Source organism: Salvelinus alpinus, chromosome 30 (genome assembly GCF_045679555.1).
Source record: "Salvelinus alpinus chromosome 30, SLU_Salpinus.1, whole genome shotgun sequence".
NCBI lineage: Eukaryota > Metazoa > Chordata > Actinopteri > Salmoniformes > Salmonidae > Salvelinus > Salvelinus alpinus.
The window spans coordinates 32,666,105-32,693,353 of record NC_092115.1 but is presented as its reverse complement, the minus strand read 5'-3'; the positions used below and the strand labels follow the sequence as shown (position 1 = coordinate 32,693,353).

At 41.2% G+C, this 27,249-nt stretch overlaps 1 protein-coding gene across 1 annotated transcript in view; it reads left to right on the top strand.

The window, feature by feature from the left end:
- Positions 1 to 27,249, top strand: part of LOC139559993 (kelch-like protein 14) — a 42,962-nt gene that overhangs the window by 8,872 nt on the left and 6,841 nt on the right. The window contains exons 3-6 of the mRNA XM_071376502.1: positions 832 to 953; positions 22,440 to 22,529; positions 22,702 to 22,780; positions 27,001 to 27,191. Coding sequence (XP_071232603.1) covers positions 832 to 953; positions 22,440 to 22,529; positions 22,702 to 22,780; positions 27,001 to 27,191 — 482 coding nt within the window. The remainder of the gene's footprint in view (positions 1 to 831; positions 954 to 22,439; positions 22,530 to 22,701; positions 22,781 to 27,000; positions 27,192 to 27,249) is intronic.

Genomic DNA, 27,249 nt, shown 5'->3' with positions numbered 1-27,249 from the left:
ACTGTGGTCCCAGCTCTCTTCAGGTCATTGACCAGGTCCTGCCATGTAGTTCTGGGCTGATCCCTCACCTTCCTCATGATCATTGATGCCCCACGAGGTGAGATCTTGCATGGAGCCCCAGACCGAGGGTGATTGACCGTCATCTTGAACTTCTTCCATTTTCTAATAATTGCGCCAACAGTTGTTGCCTTCTCACCAAGCTGCTTGCCTATTGTCCTGTAGCACATCCCAGCCTTGTGCAGGTCTACAATTTTATCCCTGATGTCCTTACACAGCTCTCTGGTCTTGGCCATTGTGGAGAGGTTGGAGTCTGTTTGATTGAGTGTGTGGACAGGTGTCTTTTATACAGGTAACAAGTTCAAACAGGTGCAGTTAATACAGGTAATGAGTGGAGAACAGGAAGGCGTCTTAAAGAAAAACTAACAGGTCTGTGAGAGCCGGAATTCTTACTGGTTGGTAGGTGATCAAATACTTATGTCATGCAATAAAATGCTAATTAATTACTTAAAAATCATACAATGTGATATTCAGGATTTTTGTTTTAAATTCCGTCTCTCACAGTTTAAGTGTACCTATGATAAAAATTACAGACCTCTACATGCTTTGTAAGTAGGAAAACCTGCAAAATCGTCAGTGTATCAAATACTTGTTCTCCCCACTGTATCTGTTATGTAATCTACGTTTCCCGGCTCTTGTCCCCCCCAACCCAACCCAACCCACTCCATACCCTAACCCACCTCCACATCCCAACGCCTAAACCCGAATCGCTCCAAATCCCAACCCCCTCCACACCCCGAAACCCTCAACATCTCCTCACCCACACTACTCTAGGATTCGTTCCAATAAGAGGATGCTGTTGTTGGTGGGTGGCTTGCCCCCTGGACCCGATCGACTCCCCAGTAATCTGGTCCAGTACTACGATGACGAGAAGAAGACATGGAAGATCCTCACTAGTGAGTAGAAACCCTATCTTTTACCGATATGCTCTTTCTGTTATAAGCTTATTTAATAAAGAGGAATCAACGTACCAACGTGTCAACGTACACATTTTTCTACATCATATTCATCATCTCCAGGAACACCCCAACATCAACATATGTGAAAATGGAACGTTTCTATGTTTTGTAGTCAGAAAGATAGAGGAAGATAAGTGTTTACAAACCTTTGCCTACTTATAGTTGGTTAGAATCACATAATGCACACCAGATGATGTCAAAAAAAAATCTAATTACATCGTTGATCATCTGGTGTGCATATTTTTGACTACAAAACATAAAAATACACAGTTTTCACATATGTTGATGTTGTGGTGGGGCTGGAGATAATGAACCTTAAGTTAAACAATTGTGAAATGTCCCTTTAATCGATTTTGGGTTGAATTCACAAAAAGTAATCGACATAATAATTTAACCAGATTTCAACCACAAATCAATGACAGAATTTTAAGAAGTGGTTTATTTCAAGTTGAACATTCCTGAGCACAGGTTCATTTCCAGGTGAAATGAAGGGAAGAACAAAAGGAGTTCCTTAAATCCTAGAGGTAATGATGTATCACTATCACTTTTAATGTACGTTTTTTAAACTGAGCGTGGCTTTACAGTCACAGCCCTGTGGCGTGGAGCTTTCTGCCTGGATTCCCTTGTTTTTGCTGAAATCTCTTGGCAAAGATGCATGGCCAGATTTATAATAATCTAATAATCTTGTGAGGTATAGATGTAACATTATATAATTAAATGTTACTGTCCAGCTGCTTTAAAATACAATAATATTAAGTTATAATATATTATTATAAATATTGAATATGCCAGATACTATATATAGCAGAGCGAGGGAAGGAGAAAACATCCCTCCAAGATGATAAAACCATTTGGTAATTGGACATGCATGAACGTCTTGAAAAACCTTGCAAAGCCAAAAGATAATTGTGTGGATATTTTTTTGCCCAATAATATGTTAAAATATAATCTTTCCCGTAAATGTTGACAATTAATTGAATAATTCTAAAATTCATAATTACATTGATTTTATGGTACATTTGAAGTTGGAAGTTTACATACACCATAGCCAAATACATTTAAACTCAGTTTTCACAATTAGTGACATTTAATCCTAGTAAAAATTCCCTGTCTTAGGTCAGTTAGGATCACCACTTTATTTTAAGAATGTGAAATGTCAGAATAATTGTAGAGAGAATGATTTATCTCAGATTTTATTTCTTTCATCACATTTCCAGTGGGTCAGAAGTTTGCATATACTCAATTAGTATTTGGAAGCATTGCCTTTAAATTGTTTAACTTGGGTCAAACGTTTTGGGTAGCCTTCCACAAGCTTCCCAGAATAAGTTGGGTGAATTTTGGCCCATTCCTCCTGACAGAGCTGGTGTAACTGAGTCAGGTTTGTAGGCCTCCTTGCTCTCACACGCTTTTTCAGTTTTGCACACAAGTTTTCTATAGGATTGAGGTCAGGGCTTTGTGATGGCCACTCCAATACCTTGACTTTGTTGTCCTTAAGCCATTTTGCAACTTTGGAAGTATGCTTGCGGTCATATTCCATTTGGATGACCCATTTGCGACAAAGCTTTAACTTCCTGACTGATGTCTTGAGATGTTGCTTCAATATATCCACATAACTTTCCTGCCTCATGATGCCATCTATTTTGTGAAGTGCACCAGTCCCTCCTGCAGCAAAGCACCCCCACAACATGATGCTGCCACCCCCGTGCTTCACTGTTGGGATGGTGTTCTTTGGCTTGCAAGCTTCCCCCCTTTTCCTCCAAACATAACGATGGTCATTATGGCCAAACAGTTCTATTTTTGTTTCATCAGACCAGAGGACATTTCTCCAAAAAGTACGATCTTTGTGCCCATGTGGAGTTGCAAACCGTAGTCTGGCTTTTTTATGGCGGTTTTGGAGCAGTGGCTTCTTCCTTGCTGAGCGTTCTTTCAGGTTTTGTCGATATAGGACTCGTTTTACTGTGGATATAGATACCTTTGTACCTGTTTCCTCCAGCATCTTCACAAGGTCCTTTGCTGTTGTTCTGGGATTGATTTGCTCTTTTCGCACCAAAGTATGTTCATCTCCAGGAGACAGAACTCATTTCCTTCCTGAGTGGTATGACGGTTGCGTGGTCCCATGGTGTTTATACTTGCGTACTATTGTTTGTACAGATGAACGTGGTACCTTCAGGCATTTGGTAATTGCTCCCAAAGATGAACCAGACTTGTGGACGTCTACAATGTTTTTCTGAGGTCTTGGCTGATTTCTTTTGATTTTCCCATGATCTCAAGCAAAGAGGCACTGAGTTTGAAGGTAGGCCTTGAAATACATCCACAGGTACACCTCCGATTGACTGAAATGATGTCAATTAGCCTATCAGAAGCTTCTAGAGCCATGACATAATTTTCTGGAATTTTCCAAGCTGTTTAGAGGCACAGTCAACTTAGTGTATGTAAACTTCTGACCCACTGGAATTGTGATACAGTGAAATAATCTGTCTGTCAACAATTGTTGGAAAAATGTCCTTACCGATTTGCCAAAACTCTAGTTTTTTAACAAGAAATTTGTGGAGTGGTTGAAAAACGAGTTTTAATGACTCCAACCTAAGTGTATGTAAACGTCCGACTTCAACTGTATATAGTTGATCGTAGGACTCTACCAGAGTATATAATGCGCACAGAACACAAACAAATTATCTATTGGCTTCTGCAAATACAAAGAACAAGCTTTCTATTACAGTACTATCCCATAATGAAAATGCAAAAACAGGTTTTTAGAAATGTTTGCTAATTAGTAAAAAAAAACTGAAATATAACATTTACATAAGAATTCAGACCCTTTACTCAGTACGTTGTTAAAGCACCTTAGGCAGCAAATACAGCCTACATTCTTCTTGGGTATGATGCTACAAGCTTGGCACACCTGTATTTGGCAAGTTTCTCCCATCCTTCTCTGCAGATCCTCTCAAGCTCTGTCAGGTCGGATGTAGAGCGTCGCTGCACAGCTGTTTTCAGGTCTGTTTTCAGATGTTCGATCGGGTTCAAGTCCGGGCTCTGGCTGGGCCATTCAAGGACATTCAGAGACTTGTCCCGAAGCCACTCCTGCGTTGTCTTGGCCATGTGCTTATGGTCTTTGTCCTGTTGGAAGGTGAACTTTCACCCCAGTCTGAGCACTCTGGAGCAGGTTTTCATCAAGGATCTCTCTGTACTTGGCTCCGTTCATCTTTCCCTCAATCCTGAATAGTCTCCCAGTCCCTGCAGCTGAAAAACATCCCCACAGCATGATGCTGCCACCACCATGCTTAACTGTAGTGATGGTGCCAGGTTTCCTCCAGACGTGACGCTTGGCATTCAGACCAAAGAGTTCAATCTTGATTTCATCAGACCAGAGAATCTTGTTTGTCATGGTCTGAGTCCTTTAGGTGCCTTTTGGCAAACTCCAAGTGGGCTGTCATGTGCCTTTTACTGAGGAGTGGCTAGAGTGCTGTAAAGATGGTTGTCCTTCTGGAAGGTTCTCCCATCTCCACAGAGGAACTCTGGAGCTCTGTCAGTGTAAGCATCGGGTTCTTGGTCACCTCCCTGACCAAGGCCCTTCTCCCCCGATTGCTCAGTTTGGCCAGGCTGCCAGCTCTAGGAAGAGTCTTTGTGGTTCCAAAATTCCTCCATTTAAGATTGGTGGAGGCCACTGTGTTCTTGGGGTCCTTCAATGTAGAAATGTTTTGGTACCTTTCCCCAGATCTGAGTCTCGACACAATCATGTCTCGGAGATCTACTGACAATTCCTTCGACCTCATGGCTTTGGTTTTTGCTCTGACATGCACTGTCAACTGCGAGACCTTATATAGACAGGTTTGTGCCTTTCCAAATCATGTCCAATCAATTGAATTTACCACAGGTGGACTCCAATCAAGTTGTAGAAACAGCTCAAGGATGATCAATGGAAAGAGGATGCACCTGAGCTCAATTTCGAGTCTCATTGCAAAGGGTCTGAATACTTATGTAAATAATGTTTTTCTGTTTTTTTATTTTTTTATTTTTAATACATTTGCAAAAATGTCTAAAAACCTAATTTCACTTTGTAATTACGGGATGTTGTGTAGATTGATGAGTGAACTTTTTAGAACAAGGCTGTAAGTCAAGGGGTCTGAATACTTTACAAATACACTTTATAGTTTTTTTTACAACCTTAATGTTACTAGACAAGTCAGTTTAGAACAAATTCTTATTTACAATGACAGTCTACTTGTAAAGCCCCCCCGGCCAAACCCTCCCCTAACCCAGATGACGCTGGGCCAATTTTGCACTGTTCTATGGGACTCCCGATTGCAGCCGTTTAGGATCGAACCCGGGTCTGTAGTGAGGCCTCTAGCACTGCGATGCAGTGCCTTTTTTATTTTTTTATTTTTATTTAACCTTTATTTAACCAGGTAGGCAAATTGAGAACACGTTCTCATTTACAATTGCGACCTGGCCAAGATAAAGCAAAGCAGTTCGACACATACAACAACACATAGTTACACATGGAGTAAAACAAACATATAGTCAATAATACAGTGGGAAAAAATAAGTCTATATACAATGTGAGCAAGTGAGGTGAGATAAGGGAGGTGAAGGCAAACAAATATATGTATAAATAAATAAAAATATAAAAAGGCCATGGAGGCGAAGTGAGTACAACACAGCAAGTAAAATAAAAACTAAAAAACACTGGAATGGTTGGTTTGCAGTGGAAGAAAGTGCAAAGTAGAGACAGAAATAATGGGGTGCAAAGGAGCAAAATAAATTAATAAATAATACAGTAGGTAAAGAGGTAGTTGTTTGGGCTAAATTGTAGATGGGTTATGTACAGGTGCAGTAATCTATGAGCTGCTCTGACAGCTGGTGCTTAAAGCTAGTGAGGGAGATAGGTGTTTCCAGTTTCAGAGATTTTTGTAGTTCGTTCCAGTCATAGACCACTGCGCCACTCAGGAGTTTAGTGTCCTATGCTCAGTCTCACCTGATTATGTTGACCCTTTGAGACACACCATTATATTCTTGCCACATTCCAAAGATCAAACAGGTGCTAATGTTAAACCTTATCTGTCCTTTGCAGCGGCATCATCATCATCATCATCTTTTGTCTCTCAGTTGAGTTGTTGTCCTCTTGTCTGGCGGGGAGCATCTCTCACTAATGTTGCTCCATTCATAGGTATTAACCACTGGCCTATGCTGTCAAATACCCTGTATACTCTCTCACAATACAATACAACTTTCTAGTCCATTTGTCACAACTGCTCTCAATCCCACCCCAGACAACACACAAACAACACTCACTTTGTGCCCATAGTTATTTCTGGTCATGGTCTGGTGGTGCGAGTATCATGTACCATGATACCATTTTAACACATACCATCTGTAGCTAGATTGAATTGTAGTAGTGTTCCCAAATATTACCCACCTGTTTACTATCTGTTAATACTCAGCAATGTAATTGTCTGCTCTATTAAGTGTTACGTTAATGGTATTTTAACATTTGCCTTAGGTTTTTTCATACATGTACATGATTTGGAAAGACAGGTATGCATACACAATGACTTACAAGCCCCCATTGATAATTCACTGTTGACGTTTTTTTCCATTACAACTAATCGATATGTGTAACAGTGTAAAACAACTAAAAGGTCAATGGGGATTACCATTATTCAAAACTTAAAGTTAACGCTCAGATGGTCCGTGTCTGAGTGGAAGGACAAAACTGCAAAATCATCCCCTTAACGTAACACATCGATCGCCACCTGATGGAGCTGCTACACACTGGATGTGAAATAGAGGATGATTAACATTCAATCATAACTTTTCAAGAAGGCAAAGCCTGAGAGGGACAACGTTTGATTAAGACGTTTATCAACACAGTTTAAGGAGAATCTGATCGCTCTCGTCGCGTCAGATCACTGCAGCTCGTCTGCTCTAGAAACTAGAGGAACACTTGCTTGCCATCTAGTGTACCTATAGCACCGTGAAGAAGCAGGGGAGGAAAGTAAGACAGAGACAGTGGCTCATTGAAAGTAGTGACTGTCTGTCCACAGGCTGATTCTACAGTACCCGAGTCAACATTGCATTAACACCTGATGGCTTCAAAAATACATCTTTATCCAAGCACAGTACTGAACAAAAGAATGCAATGCGGTGGGATGCAACACTAATGACGTTCGATGGCAGTAGTAACGCAACGTTGGTTGGTCCAGTTGCCGTTGAGTTATTCAGTCGACCCCGACCAAGCGTGTTTCAACGCGAGGTATCTAACTCCCTCTAGTGAGCCTGAGAGTTTACTGTAAAGCTAAGACAAGGCCAATTCTAAGGGGCTGGGTTTCTGCCCCATAGTTGTCTTACTGTTTGGGCTCCAGTGGTAAGTTAGGGGACAATTAATTGACAAAAATGTTTGATATCCACATCTTTCAACATCATGATCCCTGATCAAATTAATTAGCCAACTTGAACGTGTTATGGATAGTAGAACCACTGTTTTGAGTCGTGTTATTACCTTTACCCCTTATTGGAGGCAAAGTGTCTGGTTACCTATGTGAATAAGGTATCTGTTTTTTTTTATTTTTATAAATTAGCAACAATTTCTAAAAACCTGTTTTTGTTTTGACATTATGGGGTATTGTGTGTAGATTGATGATGGGAGAAAATGATGTAATCCATTTTAGAATAAGGCTGTAACGTAACAAAATGTGGAAAAGTTACGGGGTCTGAATACTTTCCGAATGCACTGTTTTAAAAAATATATATGTTACTTCATTATATATTTTACTCCCCTAATTGGAGTAAACTAATGGGCAACAACATTTAGGCTTCTACTTCCAGCTTATACATACTATGTACATTTTACGGACACAGTATTTTTTACATTAGTTATCTTGTTGTTTTTTGCCCCACCCTTCAACTGAACCCCTCCCATCTATCTCTAAACACCATTTTGATTTCTGTTTTCCATGTAGTTTCCAACTGTGCTGAGATGTTTCACAAGTTCTGAACCTTTCCATTCTCATAGTTTTTAAAGATTGTAAATTACATTTTTTTTGGTTAAGAGCATTATTATATTATTGATCGATTGACTGTGACTTTTTACATCACCCATTAGTGCTATTTGCAGAGTTAGCGCCAGGTAAATGTTGCAATTCTTTAGCCATTCCTGAACTTGTGACCAAAATCAAGTCACATACTGTATGGACAGTACCAAAACAAATGATCTAATGGTTCTGTCTCTTCGCAGCAAAATATGCAGAGCTGTGATGGTTTATCCCTCCTATATATAACATTCTATATTGGTTGCAAGGATTTTGGATAATCATTTAAATGGAAAAATTGTAACTTTTGAATCAAGCGTTTTGTGTATCAGATCATAAATTATGTGTCATGGAAACGATACAAAGAAAATCTCTTCCCAACTATTTTGCAATCTATATGGCACAGTTGTTAATCCTTAAAATAAACTGGTATACTTTTCTATTTATCACAATTTTCTTTAACCAATTTTGGTCTTTAATGCAGAAAAGTTCCTTACTTTATCCCCCTTCCACTTGCTCTCTTTCATTTTTGCCGTAATGCTGCAATTAGTTGGCTGTAATTTTGAGTAGAGCAGACATTTCCTACCCTAACCAGAAACCGTGGATGGATGGCGGCATTCGCACGAAACTTAAAGCGCGTTCCACCGCATTTAACCATGGAAAGAGGTCTGGGAATATGACTGAATATAAACAGTGTAGTTATTCCCTCCGCAAGGCAATCTAACAAATGCCAGTACAGGTGGACAAGGTGGAGTCGCAATTCAACGGCTCAGACACGATATGTATTTTGCAGGGTCTACAGGAAATCATGGACTACAAAAAGAAAACCAGCCACGTCACGGACACCAATGTCACGCTTCCAGACAAACTAAACACCTTCTTTGCCCGCTTTGAGGATAATACAGCGCCACTTGTTAGCGGCCTGTTAACAAGGACTGCGCCTCCCCCTCTCCTTCTCCATGGCTCACGTGAGTAAAGCATTTAAACGCTTTAACCCTCGCAAGGCTGCTGGCCCAGACGGCATCCCTAGCCACGTCGTCAGAGCATGCGCAGACCAGCTGGCTGGTGTGTTTACAGACATATTCAATCGCTCCCTATCCCAGTCTGTTGTCCCCACATGCTTAAAGATGGCTATCATTGTTTCTGTACCCAAGAAGGCAAAGATAACTGAACTAAATGACTACTGCCCCGTAGCACTCACTTCTGTCATCATGAAGTGATTTGACAGACTTGTCAAGGATCATATCACCTCCACCTTACCGGCCACCCTAGACACTCTTCAGTTTGCATATCACCCCAACAGGTCCACAGACGACGCAATCACAATCACACTGCACTCTGCCATATCCCATCTGGACAAAATTAATACCTATGTAAGAATGCTGTTAATTGACTACAGCTCAGCATTCAACACCATAGTACCTTCCAAGCTCATTATCAAGCTGGAGGCCCTGGGTCTCAACCCCGCCCTGTGCAACTGGATCCTGGACTTTCTGACGGGCCAACCCCTGGTGGTGAAGATAGGAAACAACATCTCCACTTCGCTGATCCTCAACACTGGGGCCCCACAAGGGTGCGTGCTCAGCCCCCTACTGTACTCCCTGTCCGCCCACGACTGCGTGGCTATGCACGCCTCCAACTCAATCATCAAGTTTGCAGACGACACAACAGTAGTGGACTTGATTACCAGCAACAACGAGACAGCCTAAAGGGAGGAGGTGAGGGCACTCGGAGTGTGATGTCAGGAAAACAACCTCTCACTCAACGTCAACAAAACAAAGGAGATGATTGTGTGCTTCAGGAAACAGAAGAGGGAGCACCCCCCTATTCACATTGGAGGGACAGCAGTGGAGAAGGAAGAACGTTTTAAGTTCCTCGGCATACCTATCACAGACGAACTGAAATGGTCCACCCACACAGACAGTGTGGTGAAGAAGGCGCAATAGCGCCTCTTCAACCTCAGGAGGCTGAAGAAATTTGGCTTGTCACCTAAAACTCTGACAAACTTTTACAGATGCCCAATCGAGAGCATCCTGTCGGCCTGGTACGGCAACTGCACCGCCCTCAACCGCAAGGCTCTCCAGAGGGTGGTGCGGTCTGCACAACGCATCACCGGGGGCAAACTACCTTCCCTCCATGACATCTACAGCACCCGATGTCACAGGAAGGCCAAAAAAGATAATCAAGGACATCAACCATCCGAGCCACTGCCTGTTCACACCGCTACCATCCAGAAAGCGAGGTCACTACAGGTGCATCAAAGCTGGGACCGAGAGACTGAAAAACAGCTTCTATCTCAAGGCCATCAGACTGTTAAACAGCAATCACTAACTCAGAGAGGCTGCTGCCTACATTGAGACCCAATCACTGGCAACTTTAACAAATGGATCACTAGTCACTTCATACAATGCCACTCTAAATAATGCCAGTTTAATAATGTTTACATATCTTACATTACTCATATCACATGTATATACTGTATTTTATACCATCTATTGCATCTTGCCTATGTGGCTCAACCATTGCTCATCCATATACTTACATGTACATATTCTCATTCACCCCTTTAGATTTGTGTGTATTAGGTAGTTGTTGGGGAATTGTTAGATTACTTGTTAGATTTTACTGCACTGTCGGAACTAGATGCACAAGCATTTCGCTACACTCACATTATCATCTGCTAACCATGTGTATGTGACAAATAACATTTGATTTGATTTGATTTCCATATATATTTGCTAGCTGCATGTGTGACATAACTCCACCAGTCATATTTATAATATAATTTACAAAGATTAAATAGTCTTTTTTTTTTATCAATTAGTATATTTGAATTTAACCATAATGTTTGTTGTAATATTTGTTCAGTATTTTCTGGTGGATTAAACTGAAATTACAACCTTCAATGGCTTGTTTTTAAAATAGAGATATTTTTGAGATGATTTCATTTTAAAATAACCTAAAGTGAGAGGTTGTAATCTGAATATTGGGGAAAAAAGCCATTATTGAACATGGGGTGAGACATTCTTACTAATCTTCTAGAGAACCAGTTCGGATTTAAGTATTGCTTTTGTATGATTGAAGCCTTTAGTGAGAGGTCTAATGCTTAATATTTAATAAGTGCTGCCCTCCGAATTCATATTCATCATATAAATAGGCCTGCTTAATTTTGTCTTGCTTGCCGTTCCAAATAAAATTGTATATGCTTTGCTCATTTAAAAAACAAGTTGCTAGTGTAGGCCATAAGTTAAAAGGTAAATTGGGATATGACTAAAGAGTTAATCAGGGAGATTTTTCCACAAATAGACAGGTATTTTCCTTTCCATGGTCACAAGATCTTATCTATTTTTGTTAACTTTCTATAAAACAAATTGTAGTGAGATAAGTTCTCTCTTCGGGATATGATTACTGAGTATGTTCACTTCGTCATCAGACCATTTTATTGGTAAACTACACGGTAATGTAAAAGTTGTATTTTTTAGTGATCCAATCCGTAATATAGTACATTTATCATAATTTGGTTGTAATCCAGAGATGTTAGAAAAATTGTATAGATCCTCTATGAGGCTGTGGAGGGATCCAAATTGTGGATTTCAAAGAAAACATGAATCATCAGCGTACAATGACACTGTTGTTTTTAAGCCCTGGATTTCCAGCCCCTTGATATTATTGTTGTATCTGATTTTAATAGCTAACATTTCGATGGCCATAATAAATAGATATGCCGATAGTGGACAACCTTGTATTACTCCTCTTGACAGTTTAATACTTTCTGAGAAGTAGCCATTATTTACTATTTTACACCTAGGGTAACAATACATAACTTTAACCCATTGAATAAGAAATTCTTCAAAATTGAAATATTCCAGGCATTTATATATAAATTCCAGTCGTACTTTATCAAATGCCTTTTCAAAGTCAGCTATGAATACCAGGCCTGGTGTCCCAGATTTTTCATAGTGTTCTATCGTTTCCAGTACTTGTCTTACATTATCTCCAATGTATCGTCCATGTAAAAACATATCTGATTAGAATGGATAATATCCAACAATATGTTTTTAATACTTGTGCTATCCATTTTTCTAGAATTTCTGCATCACAACAGTGAAGTGTAAGGGGCCTCCAATTTTTTTAATGGACTGGATCTTTTTTTCTATCACTTGGGTCCTATTTCAGTAACAATGAAAATCAGATCTTCTTGTTGAGAATCTGATAATCTATAATTTTTATGGTTAAAACATGCTAATAATGGTCCTCTGGTATACCTCCATGAATCTACTTGTTCTAATAAATCCATGATATTTGTGATTTCCTTAAATGCATGAGGGTAATAGTTTGTAGTGTGATTTCCTTTACGGTCCATTGAGGTATTTAAAACCGTATTATAATCTCCCACCATAATAACAGTCTTGTATTGCTTGTAAGCTTGATCAATTATTATACATATTTTTAAAGAAGCGTTGATCATCATTATTTGGACTGTAATTTAAAAAGAATCCATCTACTAATTAATATCACAACCCTTTTGAATTTCTTTGGGAGAACTATATTCTGTTCCTCATCAATCTACACACAATACCCCATAATGACAAAGCAAAAACATGTATAAAAAAAAACAGAAATGCCTTATTTACATAAATATTCAGACCCTTTGCTATGAGTCTCGAAATTGAGCTCAGAAGCATCCTGTTTCCATTGATCATCCTTGAGATGTTTCTACAACTTGATTGGAGCCCACCTGTGGTAAATTCAATTGATTGGACATGATTTGGAAAGGCACACACCTGTCTATATAAGGTACCACAGTTGACAGTGCATGTCAGAGCAAAACCAAGCCACGAGATTGAAGGAAATGTCTGTAGCGCTCCGAGACAGGATTGTGTCGAGGCACAGATCTGGGGAAAGGTACCAAAACATTTCTGCAGCATTGAAGGTCCCCAAGAACACAGTGGCCTCCATCATTCTTAATTCTTAAGCCTAGGCGTCCCGCCAGCGGGACAACCTCCGGTAAAACTGGAGGGCGCGCAATTCAAATAAATAATCATAAAAACTATGGATATTAAACATTTAGGTACATAAGTGTCTTATATCGGTTGAAAGCTTAAATTCTTGTTAATCTAACTGCACTGTCTGATTTACAGTAGCTATTACAGCGAAAGCATGCCATGCGATTGTTTGAGGATGGCGCCCCAAATCAAAATATTTTTCCACCGGCACAGGTTTCATAAATTCACAAATAGCAATTAAATATTCACTTACTTTTGGAAAATCTTCCTCTGATTTGTCATCCAAAGGGACCCAGCTATAACATGTAGTGTCGTTTTGTTAGATAAAATCCTTCTTTGTATCCCAAAAAGTCTGTTTAGTTGGCGCAATCAATTTGAGTAATCCACTCGTTCAACATGCAGAGAAAGGAATCCGAAAATCTACCCCTAAACTTTGTTTCAACAAGTCAAAATACGTTTCTATTTACTCCTCAGATACCCTAAAATGTAATCAAACTATAATATTTCTTACGGAAAGAAGTATGTTCAATAGGAAACCGATTCTGGATGGTTTTTCTTTGGATTTTCTCCTACCATATCTATTGTGTTATATTATCCTACATTATTTTAATATTTCTACAAAATTCAAAGTGTTTTCTTTCCAATGGTACCAATTATATGCATATCCTGGCTTTTGGAACCACCAAGGCTCTTCCTAGAGCTGGCTGCCTGGCCAAACTGAGCAAAGCGGGAGGAGAAGGGCCTTGGTCAGGGAGGTGACCAAGAACCTAATGGTCAATCTGACAGAGCTCCAGAGTTCCTCTGTGGAGATGACCAGTCAGGCCTTTATGGTAGAGTGGCCAGACGGAAGCCACTCCTCAGTATAAGGCACATGACAGCCCGCTTGGGGTTTGCCAAAAGACACCTAAAGGACTCTCAAACCATGATAAACAAGATTCTCTGGTCTGATGAAACCAAGATTGAACTATTTGGCCTCAATGCCAAGTGTCACGTCTGGAGGAAACCTGGCACCATCCCTACGGTAAAGCATGATGGTGGTAGCATCATGCTGTGGGGATGTTTTTCAGAGATCTTTGATGAAAACCTGCTCCAGAGTGCTCAGGACCTCAGACGGGGTCAAAGGTTCACCTTCCAACAGGACAACAACCCTAAGCACACAGCCAAGACATTGCAACAGTGGCTTCAGGACAAGTCTCTGGATGTCCTTGAGTGGCCAGCAGAGCCTTGAACCCCATCGAACATCTACTTTGTGCATGACACAAGTAATTTTTCCAGCAATTGTTTACAGACAGATTATTTCACTTACAGTTGGAAGTCAGAAGTTTACATACACCTTATGTCACGAATCCCGCCGAAGATGGTGCCTCTTCCTGTTCGGGCGGCGCTCGGCGTTGTCGTCACCGGCCTACTAGCTGCCACCGATCCCCTTTTCTGTTTCAGTTAGTTTTGTCTGATTAGTTTCACCTGTTTCTTGTTTGGGTTTTGTTTTGGGCTATTTAAACACGGTAGGCCCGCCGGCTTTTGTGCGGGCTTGTTTTTCTGTTCATGGTGTGTGGATTATTGTGGATTCCGTTTTCCTGGACAGTTTCGTCCTACTTGTTGGACTGGGTATTTTATGCGCCCTTGTGTTTGGTGTGACCGTTACTCTGTTCTTGGAATAAATATCCACGTTTTGAACTACCCTGCTCTCTGCGCCTGACTCCTCCACCCACTACTCCTTGAAGCCGTGACACCTTAGCCAAATACATTTAAACTCAGAAGCTTCTAAAGCCATGACATAATGTTCTGTAATTTTCCAAGCTGTTTAAAGGCACAGTCAATTTAGTGTATGTAAACTTCTGACCCACTGGAATTGTGATACAGTGAATTATAAGTGAAATAATCTTTCAATACATTTTGCCTCAGGATATGTGGTTTCCAGTTTGCATAAAGTCCAGTGGAGTTCTTTGAGGGCTGTCGTGGTATCAGCTTGAGGGGGAATATACACGGCTGTTACGAATCCCTTTGGCCCGGCAGTCTAGGGGGGATGGTATCGAGACCCGTAACATAACTCATGCAAAGTGTAATAGTGACAAAGTAACGGTGAGAACGAAATAACCACGACAACTTAAATTCTACCGTCAAACTCAGGGTTTATTAGCAAACACACGGTAATGGGGGGGGCAGGAAAAGGGTCTGAGCTTGACCCAAGGAAAGAAAGAATAAGCATCCAAAAACACCCTTAAGCTAGACCAGCCTATTTCAACAACAGCTAACTAACTATCCAAAAATACAGTGGGTGGTCCGCCCAGTTCTAACTAGTGTATTGAACAAAGTTTACCTACGGGTAGTGTATGCCCATGGGCGCCCTGTTTGGTTACCCCCTTTTCCCACTATCAAACACACTCAAACACCATAATAAACACAATACTCACAGGTGGGGACAAAGTGACATGTAGATGCTAAACCACACAAGTGATCTACAGACATATGGCATTTACAGAGAGATTGCTACACAAAGAGATCGAGCTCCAGAGGAAACAACGGACAGGGTTTTTAAACCAAGGGAAAGGAACTGTGATTGGGTAGGAGAAAAGGAACAGGTGTCTTCTGATTAGCGATTGATTGATGACTGATTGGGGAATGATGATTGTCACCTGTGAGTAGGGGAGAAGGAGAGAAAAGAAATACACAGGATACACACAGAATACTTGTATCCGTAACAACGGCCGTGACTATAACCGAAGAAAATTATCTTAAAAGATAATACGGTCGGCATTTGATTGTGAGGTATTCTAGATCGGGTGAACAAAAGGACTTGAGTTTCTGTATGTTATCACAATTAAGCCATGAGTCGTTAATCATGAAGCATACACCCCGCCCTTCTTCTTCCCGGAGTGATATTTATTCCTGTCTGCGCGATGAACTGAGTATCCAAATGGCTGGTCCGATTCAGACAGTAAATCCCGACAGAGCCATGTTTCCGTGAAGCAGAGTATGTTACAATCCCAAATTCTTCTCTGGAAGGAGATCCTCGCACTGAGCTCGTCAACTTTATTATCCAGAGACTGAACATTAGCGAGTAATATACTCTGAAGTGGTGGGTGGTGTGCTCGCCTCCTAAATCGGACTAGAAGACCGCTCCACATCTCCTCCGCCCGCGTTGTTTTGGGTCAGCTTCTGGAATCAGTTCAATTACCCTGGGGGGTGCAAACAAAGGATCCACTTCGGGAAAGTCATATTCCTGGTCATAATGCTGGTAGCATTGTTCCATCCCCGAGCCCAACTCAAGAGAAGACTTGATGTGCGAATGCACATACAGTTGTAGCTTTTTGAGTAGGCATGCATAATTGAGTAAGAATAGGAAGATTTGATTAACCAATGTCAAGTCCTAGCTGATGGAGCTCAGATATACCCCCCTACCCTGAAACACATATGCTGGTCCCCCGTTGTGACCATTTTCCCAAGCATCTCTGTGCAGTCAGACCTTTTGATTATTTTGTGCTACCAGGGCCACAATCATTTACCCCCTCTCTGATTGTCCGAGTGTGACGCCCTCCCCGTGGGTTACTGCAGCTAGTGTTGCCAGCACTGCCACTACCTGGGTGAGGGCACCCCACCAGAAATCCCACAGGATAGGTACAAGGTCATCAAGGTTCTCATTAGCAGCTTTGAGAAATTCCTTGTATATTATGCTCACACATCTGGGGACTTTGGCATTGTTGGACCAACCCTGCCAGGCAGGCTCAGACTCTTGAGTGGCTATTGCTGCTTTAGTGGGTCTCTGACCGCTTTTATCGGCTAGTACTTACAGTAGGCCTATAAAACAGATAAGGACTTCTCCTTAGTGTGTGGGTCGCTCAGGTGGGTGTCTAGGTTATAGGGTTGGGGACCGTTCCATCATGATAGGACAATAAATATATATATATAGAGAGAATTAATTTAAAATGTATATCCCATATCTGATACAACCCCCAACTGTTGCGAACCAAATAGTAATAAGGAAAAAATTATGTGTAGGTGCTTTTTTCCCGAGGGAGATTACGTTTATGAATTTCCTGCATGGGCTGCGGGACAGTGGAATTATTACATTTCCCATACCAGAAACCATGGATAAATGGCAGCATTCACACAAAACTGAAAGCGCGAATCCCCGCATTTAACCTAGCAACCCCAGGACTCTCCAGAGTGTGGTGCGGGCAGCCCAACGCACCATCGGGAGCACACTGCCTGCCCTACTGGACATCTACAGCACCCGGTGTCACAGGAAACCCAAGAAGATCATCAAGAACCTCAGTCATCCGAGCCACAGCCTGTTCATGAAATGAAGAAGGCAAAGACAGTACAAGTGCATCAAAGCTGGGCCGAGAGACTGATAAACAGCTTCTATCCCCAGGCCATCAGACTGATAAACAGCCACCACTAGATAGCCTCTGCTCAATACCCTGCACTCTGCCAAGTACCCTACTCTGCCCCTCAGTCACTGTCACTAGCCAGATAGCACCGGGCACTGTACCCTGCACCTTAAGGACTTCTGCCATATGTACATAGTCATTGAACACTAGCCACTTTAATTATGTTTACATACTATTTATATATCTACTGCTGTACAAAATGTTTGATTATTTTAAAATGTTGGATTATTGTGTGCTTGTTGACATTTACTGCATTGATTGATAGGAACTAGGAACATAAGCATTTCGCTGCACCCGCCATAACACCTGCTCAGCGGTGTATGCGATCAATAACATTTGATTTAACTAAAAGAACCACTCGTTCAAATCTTTAAACATCAACTGAATGTTAAATATTAAGGCATTTAAGGAAATCTGACACCTACACGCTCCTTCCATTGTGATGCACTGAAGTCAGGGACTATAATCCCCTTTCCTCATTCAAGATAAAGCTGTGTTAGTTCCCCTATCTGTCTGAGGCTCAATGGAAGACCTCTGCATGTCAGCCACACACACACGCATACGCACACGCACGCACGCACACACGCACACACACACACACACACACACACACACACACACACACACACATTACACACATTACACACACACACACACACATTACACACACAGAGAAGATAAAGCTGTGTTAGTCAGTCCCTATCTGTCTGAGCTAGACTCCCCTCGATGAATGGAAGACTTTCGCATGTCAGCTAGCCACAGCTATTGAGATTGCAGCTGAGGAGTGAAGAAAATAAATTAGATTCAAGGCTGTCTAATTTTACAGTAACTGCGATCCATCAGACTAGCGGGAGGTGACAGTGGAAATGACGGATGGAGACAGACAGGTGGCCTTACCATTTCACTGATTTACGCTCAAAAGCACGGCACGGGCCCCTAGATTTATTGAGTGAAGATGATCCTGTTCATTATGACTGTCACCTAAGACCATTTCTCTCCATCTCAACGGGGGTCACTTTAGGAAGATGGAAAGGAGAACATGAGAGGGATAGGAGGACAACTTTAACATATAGACAGTGTACAGGCAGGGAGGTTGGGTGGAGTTTTTTGGCCCTGTGAGCTGCCGAGTGTTGTCAAATTTAAAACAACAATCAATGAAATGTATTTTTTAAAGTCCTTTTTACATCAGCAGTTGTCACAAAGTGCTTTACAGATACCCAGCCTAAACCCCCAAATGAACAAGCAATGCGGAGGCAAAAGCAGAAGCACAATGGCTTGGAAATACTCCCTAGAAGTCAGGAACCTAGTAATAATAATAATAATACATTTTATTTGCGCCTTTCAAGATATACAAGGACACTTACAGAGTAAAACATAAAATAGCAAATATAAACATGGTAATACTAAAAGCAAAGGACCTGATTCCGACCCGAGCTAAGTGCGCATAAATGGAACGTAAATTAGATTTTTATGCACTTTTCTCTCTACGTGTATTCTGATCTTGAATTTAAACAGGAGAATAGCATGCTATTCACCCGCTATTTGTTTGGTGTGGAGATCAAAGAAATGAAGGTGCGGCGGAGGTATTCTTATCTCGACTCAATTCCCACATAATTCAACCGCCTTACGTTCCAAGTGGAACAACATCTACTTTCTTTTTCCCCCAGATATAAATAACACCATTCTCCATGAGTAAGCCGTTTGGATGAGGGGATTGTAAATATAAATGACAATTGTTTTCGATCTATTTTACCTTACGATCGCTGGAGACAGATGTGAAACCTGTCATATGGCAGAAAACTGAAGCATATCAACATATCACCTTTTCCACAGTGAAGTTTATGACTTTGGTTGAAATTTGGAATCCCAAATTATAGGCTTCTGTAGCCATGCACAAATGACAGTATAGTAGTACCAAACCTACCGAGTTGATTTATGATCGTCGAGGGTGATGCCTTGGACTGAGTTGGAAGATTCACATGCTGTGTGAAATTGAAACAGTCCAACAGGGAAAGGAAATCCGCCGCAAACTCACAAGTGCTGGAGTCCACATGGATGTGTAAAGTGGAACTTACAGCGTTTTAGCAACATGAAACCTTATAAAAATCTGTTCATATACACCCCCAGGAAGAATACGACACAATGTTTTACATTTTCTGACAAGCGAGCACTTAGATATGGTCATTTTCACCTTTTCATCAATTCATGGACTGTTTGGGAATGACGTATATTTAACGATTTGTGAAAATTCTATAGCAATACAGGGTGGGAAAGCCACTGCAGTTAATAAAACCAACAACAAAAACATTTGTCTTGTCCAGGGCCGGAGTCTACGCAGACCGTTGCGCCAATCAGAGCTACAGTAGGCCTATATGCAAACAAGCCATTTGCCACACGGGCCTGCCATCATTCACTTTAAACTGGACTGTGTGTTTACAGGCAGTAGCAACAGCACAACTTTAGATCATTAGAACGCATTCGCCAAAAGCCACAAAATACACTTGAATGGATTTCTGCAAATAAGTTTTTCCTAGCCACCGTGCTTCTACACCTGCATTGTTTGTTGTTTGGGGTTTTAGGCTGGGTTTCTGTACAGCACTTTGTGGCATCAGCTGATGTAAGAAGAGCTTTATAAATACATTTGATTGATTGATGTAAATACCACGGGAGTCCTCTTACATTTCACAGTCCTATTGAGCAAACAACCAGGTAGGCTCTCTCTCCCTCAGTTGCCTATGGACATCAACAACAACAAGATCAACAACTAATGCTAGCCAGAGCAAGATGAGCTAAATTCTAACAAGGGAACATTAGATAAACCCTCTCAAACTTTTTCAGCTAGTTGGCCGTCAAAATTGCAATGATAAATGATGGGGAATAGCCTACTCCTACTCCTGCAGCTTGTCTGCCAATGCATGCTTGTCCCAACCTACGCTTTGACAACTGAATTGGAACTTGCCTCCCTCCCCGCCCATTTGATCGATGCCAAATACATTTGTTTGACAACTAAGAGATATGGATAACAGTCGTTCAAGTTCAGCCTAGCTAGCAAAGTGATTCACCTTTCTTGCTAGCTAACCAAAATACATCTGCATCTCTAGCTGTAGCCAGTACCCACCGAAAAATACAATATGATGGGAAAAAGTCTGTCACTCACCCACTCCTCCAATGACATGACATCTTCCCAGAAGCTAGTTAGCTAACTAACGTTAGGTTTCATGTTTTTAGCTTGCTATATAAATAGCTAGCTACATAAATAGATCAGCTAGCCCAGGAGTGTCAAACTCAATCAGCGTATGGGCCATATTGGAAAAATAAGGAATTTGCAGGCCAGACATACAGTAGACGATTCTTATTTTTTTTTCAACCTGCAACTGCGACCCAAACTGTCCAATGTTTGAAAAAATATGGCCCTTAATAATGTCTGCTTACAGTATGTACACTTACATTTGAAGTCGGAAGTTTACATACACCTTAGCCAAATACATTTAAATGCAGTTTTTCACAATTCCTGACATTTAATCCTAGTAACAATTCCCTGTATTAGGTCAGTTAGGATCACCACTTTATTTTAAGAATGTGAAATGTCAGAATAATAGTAGAGAGAACAATTTATTTCAGCTTTTATTTCTTTCATCACATTCCCAGTTGATCAGAAGTTTACATACACGCAATTAGTATTTGGTAGCATTGCCTTTAAATTGTTTAACTTGGGTGAAACGTTTCAGGTAGCCTTCCACAAGCTTCCCACAATATAGGCATGAATATAGGATTGAGGTCAGGGCTTTGTGATGGCCACTCCAATACCTTGACTTTGTTGTCCTTAAGCCATTTTGCCACAACTTTGGTAGTATGCATGGGGTCATTGTCCATTTGGAAGACCCATTTGCGACCAAGCTTTAACTTCCTGACTGATGTCTTGAGATGTTGCTACCTGAAACGTTTCACCCAAGTTAAACAATCATTGAAAAGTGAAAGACTAAAGTTACATACATGGGATGCTTTAGTGAATTTCAGAATGTCTGGAATAGAAAAGGCAGAAATAAAACAATTCAATAAGCATTCGCAGCCAGTCATCCAAAACATAGTCCTATGCAGTCGTTAAATTCCTATAGAAGGCTGAGGATGTGTGTTCAACAGGCAGACAAGTTTCAAACCATTTAAATGCATTCAAATCATTTTTGTGAAGAACTTTAGGGTTATTGTGGCATACGGTGGTTACATTCAGATGCGAGTCCCCTTCCCCCCCACTGTCTCAAGTGTAAAAAGTTGATAACATTTCATTACTGAAACCCCATGAATGCTGGTCTACCAAATACTAATTTAGTGTATGTAAACTTTTGATCCACTGGGAATGTGATGGAAGAAATAAAAGCTGAAATAAATCACTCTTGTCACGCCCTGACCTTAGAGATCCTTTTTATGTCTCTATTTTGGTTTGGTCAGGGCGTGAGTTGGGGTGGGCATTCTATGTTCTGTGTTCTTTGTTTTGTATTTCTTTGTTGGTTGGCTGGGTGTGGTTCTCAATCAGAGGCAGCTGTCTATCGTTGTCTCTGATTGAGAACCATACTTAGGTAGCTCTTGCCCACATGGGTTTTGTGGGTAGTTGTTTTTTTGTCTTTGTGTCTGCACCAGACAGAACTGTTTCGTGTTGGTCTATTTTTGTTATTTTGTCTTAGTGTTCTGAGTTAAAATAAATATTATGAACACGTACCACGCTGCACCTTGGTCCGATCCTTCTCATTCCGACGACAACCGTTACAACTCTCTACTATTAGTCTGACATTTCACATTCTTAAAATAAAGTGGTGATCCTAACTGACCTAAGGGAATTTTTACTTGGATTAAATGTCAGGAATTGTGAAAAACTGAGTTTAAATGTTTTTGGCTAAGGTATATGTAAACTTCCGACTTCAACTGTATGTCCTGCACCATTCTGTGTCCTTTCATAACCAGTTTCTGACATCCTCCAATATGCTGTGTTGTGTCTTCCAGTAATGCCTTACAACAGTGCCCATCACTGTGTGGTGGAGGTGGAAAACTTCATACTACTGCTGGGTGGAGAGGACCAGTGGAACCCCAATGGTAACATGACTACTGATACTACTACTAATACCAGTAGTAATACAAAAATATATATAAATGTTTAGTATTTATATTCATCATTTGCAATTTATTTCCAATCAACATTGTTTGATTAGATAAGTATGGCCATATTAACTATTTATGGATCTTGATTATGACATGTATTTTGCAGGAAAGCACAGCACCAATCATGTCAGCCGTTATGATCCACGATTCAACAGTTGGATACAACTTCCTCCTATGCAGGAAAGGTAAGTCAATGCAAACAAGATTGACGAAGTAATGCAATACAATAGATGTGTGAATTATTGCACTGATTATTAACACTGAATGATTACGGTGTCTGTATGTGACATTACACTTTTTAGGAGAAGAAATCTTAACTTTTCTGGAGTACTGCGAAAGGTTCAAAACACTATTTTGGTGTTTCGAGTTATGTTTAGTGCAGAATTAGATACTCAACAATATATGTTAAATTTTTATTTAGAATGGACCATTATCACGCACCTGTCTCGAAACAGGGGCAGCGGGGAAAAATACATGTCATCTATGCACTTAAATAGCGAGTGTAGGATGTTTTTCCCGTGATTCATTTTCATGCCAGCCTAGTAGGCTATACTCCTGTTTGTAAAGAGAAGCAATGTGCTTAATATTAGGAAAGTTGATAAATAAATATAGCAGACCTAGCCTATAGAAAGCTGATGGAATACTCCACTTTTTAGTAGTGGCCATCACTCTGTTTTCTCGCGCAATTGTATAGCCCATAGAAATGTTGATCAACATAAGCTCATAGGCTCTCATTAAGTTTTTGATTAGATTTTCAATTACATTTGTATTGATGTCAGAGTGATTATAGGGACAATAGAGTGTGGAGTAGGGAGTTAGCAAGTTTTGTAGGCTACTAATGACCATCAGCAGCATCAGAGCTTGCAGAATCCTACAGTAATTACTGTGACTAAATGGTCACGTGGAATCTGACTGCCGTCACGAATCATGACTGACGGTGTGGTGTTAATACGGTCACCGTATCAGCCGTGCACACACACACACACAAACACACACACAAACACACACACATATCAGTGTTAATGTCGTCAACAATAACTATGATAAAAAATACTTTTCAACAAACTGTTTTTCCTGACGAAAACGAATGACAATAACGAGATGAGATGCCCTGAAAAAAAGAGAAATATTACCAATGGCTTTTCATTTTAGTTTACGAATAGGTAACGAGATGAGAATTCCATGTGAGACTAATGGTCATTCCATTTGACATGAAACGCCTTTTCATCCGTTTTGTCCAATCATAAGCATGCATCCCTGTGCATAATATATAACGCAATCCTCTCATTGGCTGCTAAAGTCTTTCTGTTGCGTGGGCTGTTTGCATTGATCTGGCTCCTCCACAATCACAGCTCCCGGTCACTTCAATCACTCGTCTCTGTCTCTGTTTTGAACTGATGCGCAGCCAGGACACTTGTAACAAACTAACCTAAATTAGAAACAATAATGTCTTTCGTCATCTTTGCTTTTTCACATCAGAAGCTCTGTTTTGCCATGTGCGCTGTTATTCATCTGTGTTGGCAATAACACGTTTTGATGAATATTAGGACTGCAGTAATACTTCTAGCATTGTTGCAAAGCTCATATTCTCCACTTTAAGGACATCACTGTTATTTAACCCCTTCGATGGTTATGATGCTGAAAAAATCAGAACCTAAATTGTTTAACCTGTAGGATTTATATCCTATAGTCTATGGTAAATTATGGCTGGCATTGGGTACCAGCTAAGGAATACATGGCGATAGTGACGCCTCTATTTGGACAAGGCTATCTGAGTGTGCACATGGTGCAAGTAAGAGCTAAATATGAATTATTTAATGGAAAATGCACCGACTAATATGTGACTAAAATGACTGACTAAACCAGACTAAAATTGTCCAGCGTTTTCGGCGACTGATAATAATTAAAATGAACGAAGGATGAAAAGACTAAAATGTGACTAAGACTAAAATATATACAGTGGGGAGAACAAGTATTTGATACACTGCCGATTTTGCAGGTTTTCCTACTTACAAAGCATGTAGAGGTCTGTAATTTTTATCATAGGTACACTTCAACTATGAGAGACGGAATCTAAAACAAAAATCCAGAAAATCACATTGTATGATTTTTAAGTAATTAATTTGCATTTTATTGCATGACATAAGTATTTGATACATCAGAAAAGCAGAACTTAATATTTGGTACAGAAACCTTTGTTTGCAATTACAGAGATCATACGTTTCCTGTAGTTCTTGACTAGGTTTGCACACACTGCAGCAGGGATTTTGGCCCACTCCTCCCTACAGATCTTCTCCAGATCCTTCAGGTTTCGGGGCTGTTGCTGGGCAATACGGAGTTTCAGCTCCCTCCAAAGATTTTCTATTGGGTTCAGGTCTGGAGACTGGCTAGGCCACTCCAGGACCTTGAGATGCTTCTTACGGAGCCACTCCTTAGTTGCCATGGCTGTGTGCTTCGTGTCGTTGTCATGCTGGAAGACCCAGCCACGACCCATCTTCAATGCTCTTACTGAGGGAAGGAGGTTGTTGGCCAAGATCTCGCGATACATGGCCCCATCCATCCTCCCCTCAATACGGTGCAGTCGTCCTGTCCCCTTTGCAGAAAAGCATCCCCAAAGAATGATGTTTCCACCTCCATGCTTCACGGTTGGGATGGTGTTCTTGGGGTTGTACTCATACTTCTTCTTCCTCCAAACACGGCGAGTGGAGTTAGACCAACAAGCTCTATTTTTGTCTCATCAGACCACATGACCTTCTCCCATTCCTCCTCTGGATCATCCAGATGGTCATTGGCAAACTTCAGACAGGCCTGGACATGCACTGGCTTAAGCAGGGGGACCTTGCGTGCGCTGCAGGATTTTAATCCATGACGGCGTAGTGTGTTACTAATGGTTTTCTTTGAGACTGTGGTCCCAGCTCTCTTCAGGTCATTGACCAGGTCCTGCCGTGTAGTTCTGGGCTGATCCCTCACCTTCCTCATGATCATTGATGCCCCACGAGGTGAAATCTTGCATGGAGCCCCAGACCGAGGGTGATTGACCGTCATCTTGAACTTCTTCCATTTTCTAATAATTGCGCCAACAGTTGTTTCCTTCTCACCAAGCTGCTTGCCTATTGTCCTGTAGCCCATCCCAGCCTTGTGCAGGTCTACAATTTTATCCCTGATGTCCTTACACAGCTCTCTGGTCTTGGCCATTGTGGAGAGGTTGGAATCTGTTTGATTGAGTGTGTGGACAGGTGTCTTTTATACAGGTAACGAGTTCAAACAGGTGCAGTTAATACAGGTAATGAGTGGAGAACAGGAGGGCTTCTTAAAGAAAAACTAACAGGTCTGTGAGAGCCGTAATTCTTACTGGTTGGTAGGTGATCAAATACTTATGTCATGCAATAAAATGCAAATTAATTATTTAAAAATCATACAATGTGATTTTCTGGATTTTTGTTTTAGATTCCGTCTCTCACAGTTGAAGTGTACCTATGATAAAAATGACAGACCTCTACATGCTTTGTAAGTAGGAAAACCTGCAAAATCGGCAGTGTATCAAATACTTGTTCTCCCCACTGTATATATATTTTTGTTGTTCTTGTTACTTTTTACCCCTTTTTCTCCACAATTTCGTGATATCCAATTGGTAGTTACAGTCATCCCATTGCTGCAATTCCCGTACGGATTCAGGAGAGGCGAAGGTCGAGAGCCATGCGTCCTCCGAAACACGACCCCGCCAAGCCGCACTGCTTCTTGACACACTGCTCGTTAAACGCGAAAGCCAGCCTCACCAATGTGTCGGAGGAAACACTTTACAGCTGGCGTCCGAAGTCAGCGTACATGCTTCCGGCCCGCCACTAGGAGTCGCTAGAGCGCGATGGGACAAGGACATCCCGGGCCGGCTAAACCCTCCCCTAACCCGGACGTCTTTGGGCCAATTGTGCGCCGCCTCATGGGTCTCCCAGGCGCGGAAGGCTGCAGAATATATTTTAAGACCAAAACTCAATCTAAAATAGCTGCCAAAATGTACACTGACACACACACCACTGGCATAGCACACACCCCCACAGCCCCTGGGGGGCCCAAGAGCTATATATATTTGTTTTTAATTACAAGAAATGTGCTTTAAAACTGCAAAATTTTCTCTCATCCTTATGGCAAAATGTGTAGAATAGCAGGAAATTTGCTCTATAACGGCAACATTTTCTCTCAGCCTCATGGCAAAATGTGTAACATAGCATGAGATTAGCTATAAAACTGCAAATTTTTCTCTCTGCCCCATGGCAACAACAAAAAAGATGTGACCCTTGCTCGAACCTTGTGGGTGGGCCCCGCAAAACTGTGCATACCACTGACACACACACACACACACTGTCCTGCTTGTTTTAATTATGTTGTCTGGTTTACACCTCCTGCTCAGGAGAGCCAGTTTCTTCGCCTGCTGCCTGGATAAGCACCTGTATGTGATTGGCGGGAGGAACGAGTCGGGCTACCTCTCCAGTGTGGAGTCCTACAAGCTGGAGACTAACGAGTGGAACTACGTGTCCTCCCTGCCCCAGCCTCTGGCCGCACACGCTGGAGCAGTGCACAATGGGAAAATATACATCTCAGGTCAGACCTCACTCAATTTATAGAACCTTTATTTTACAAGGTTGTCCCATTGTCAAAA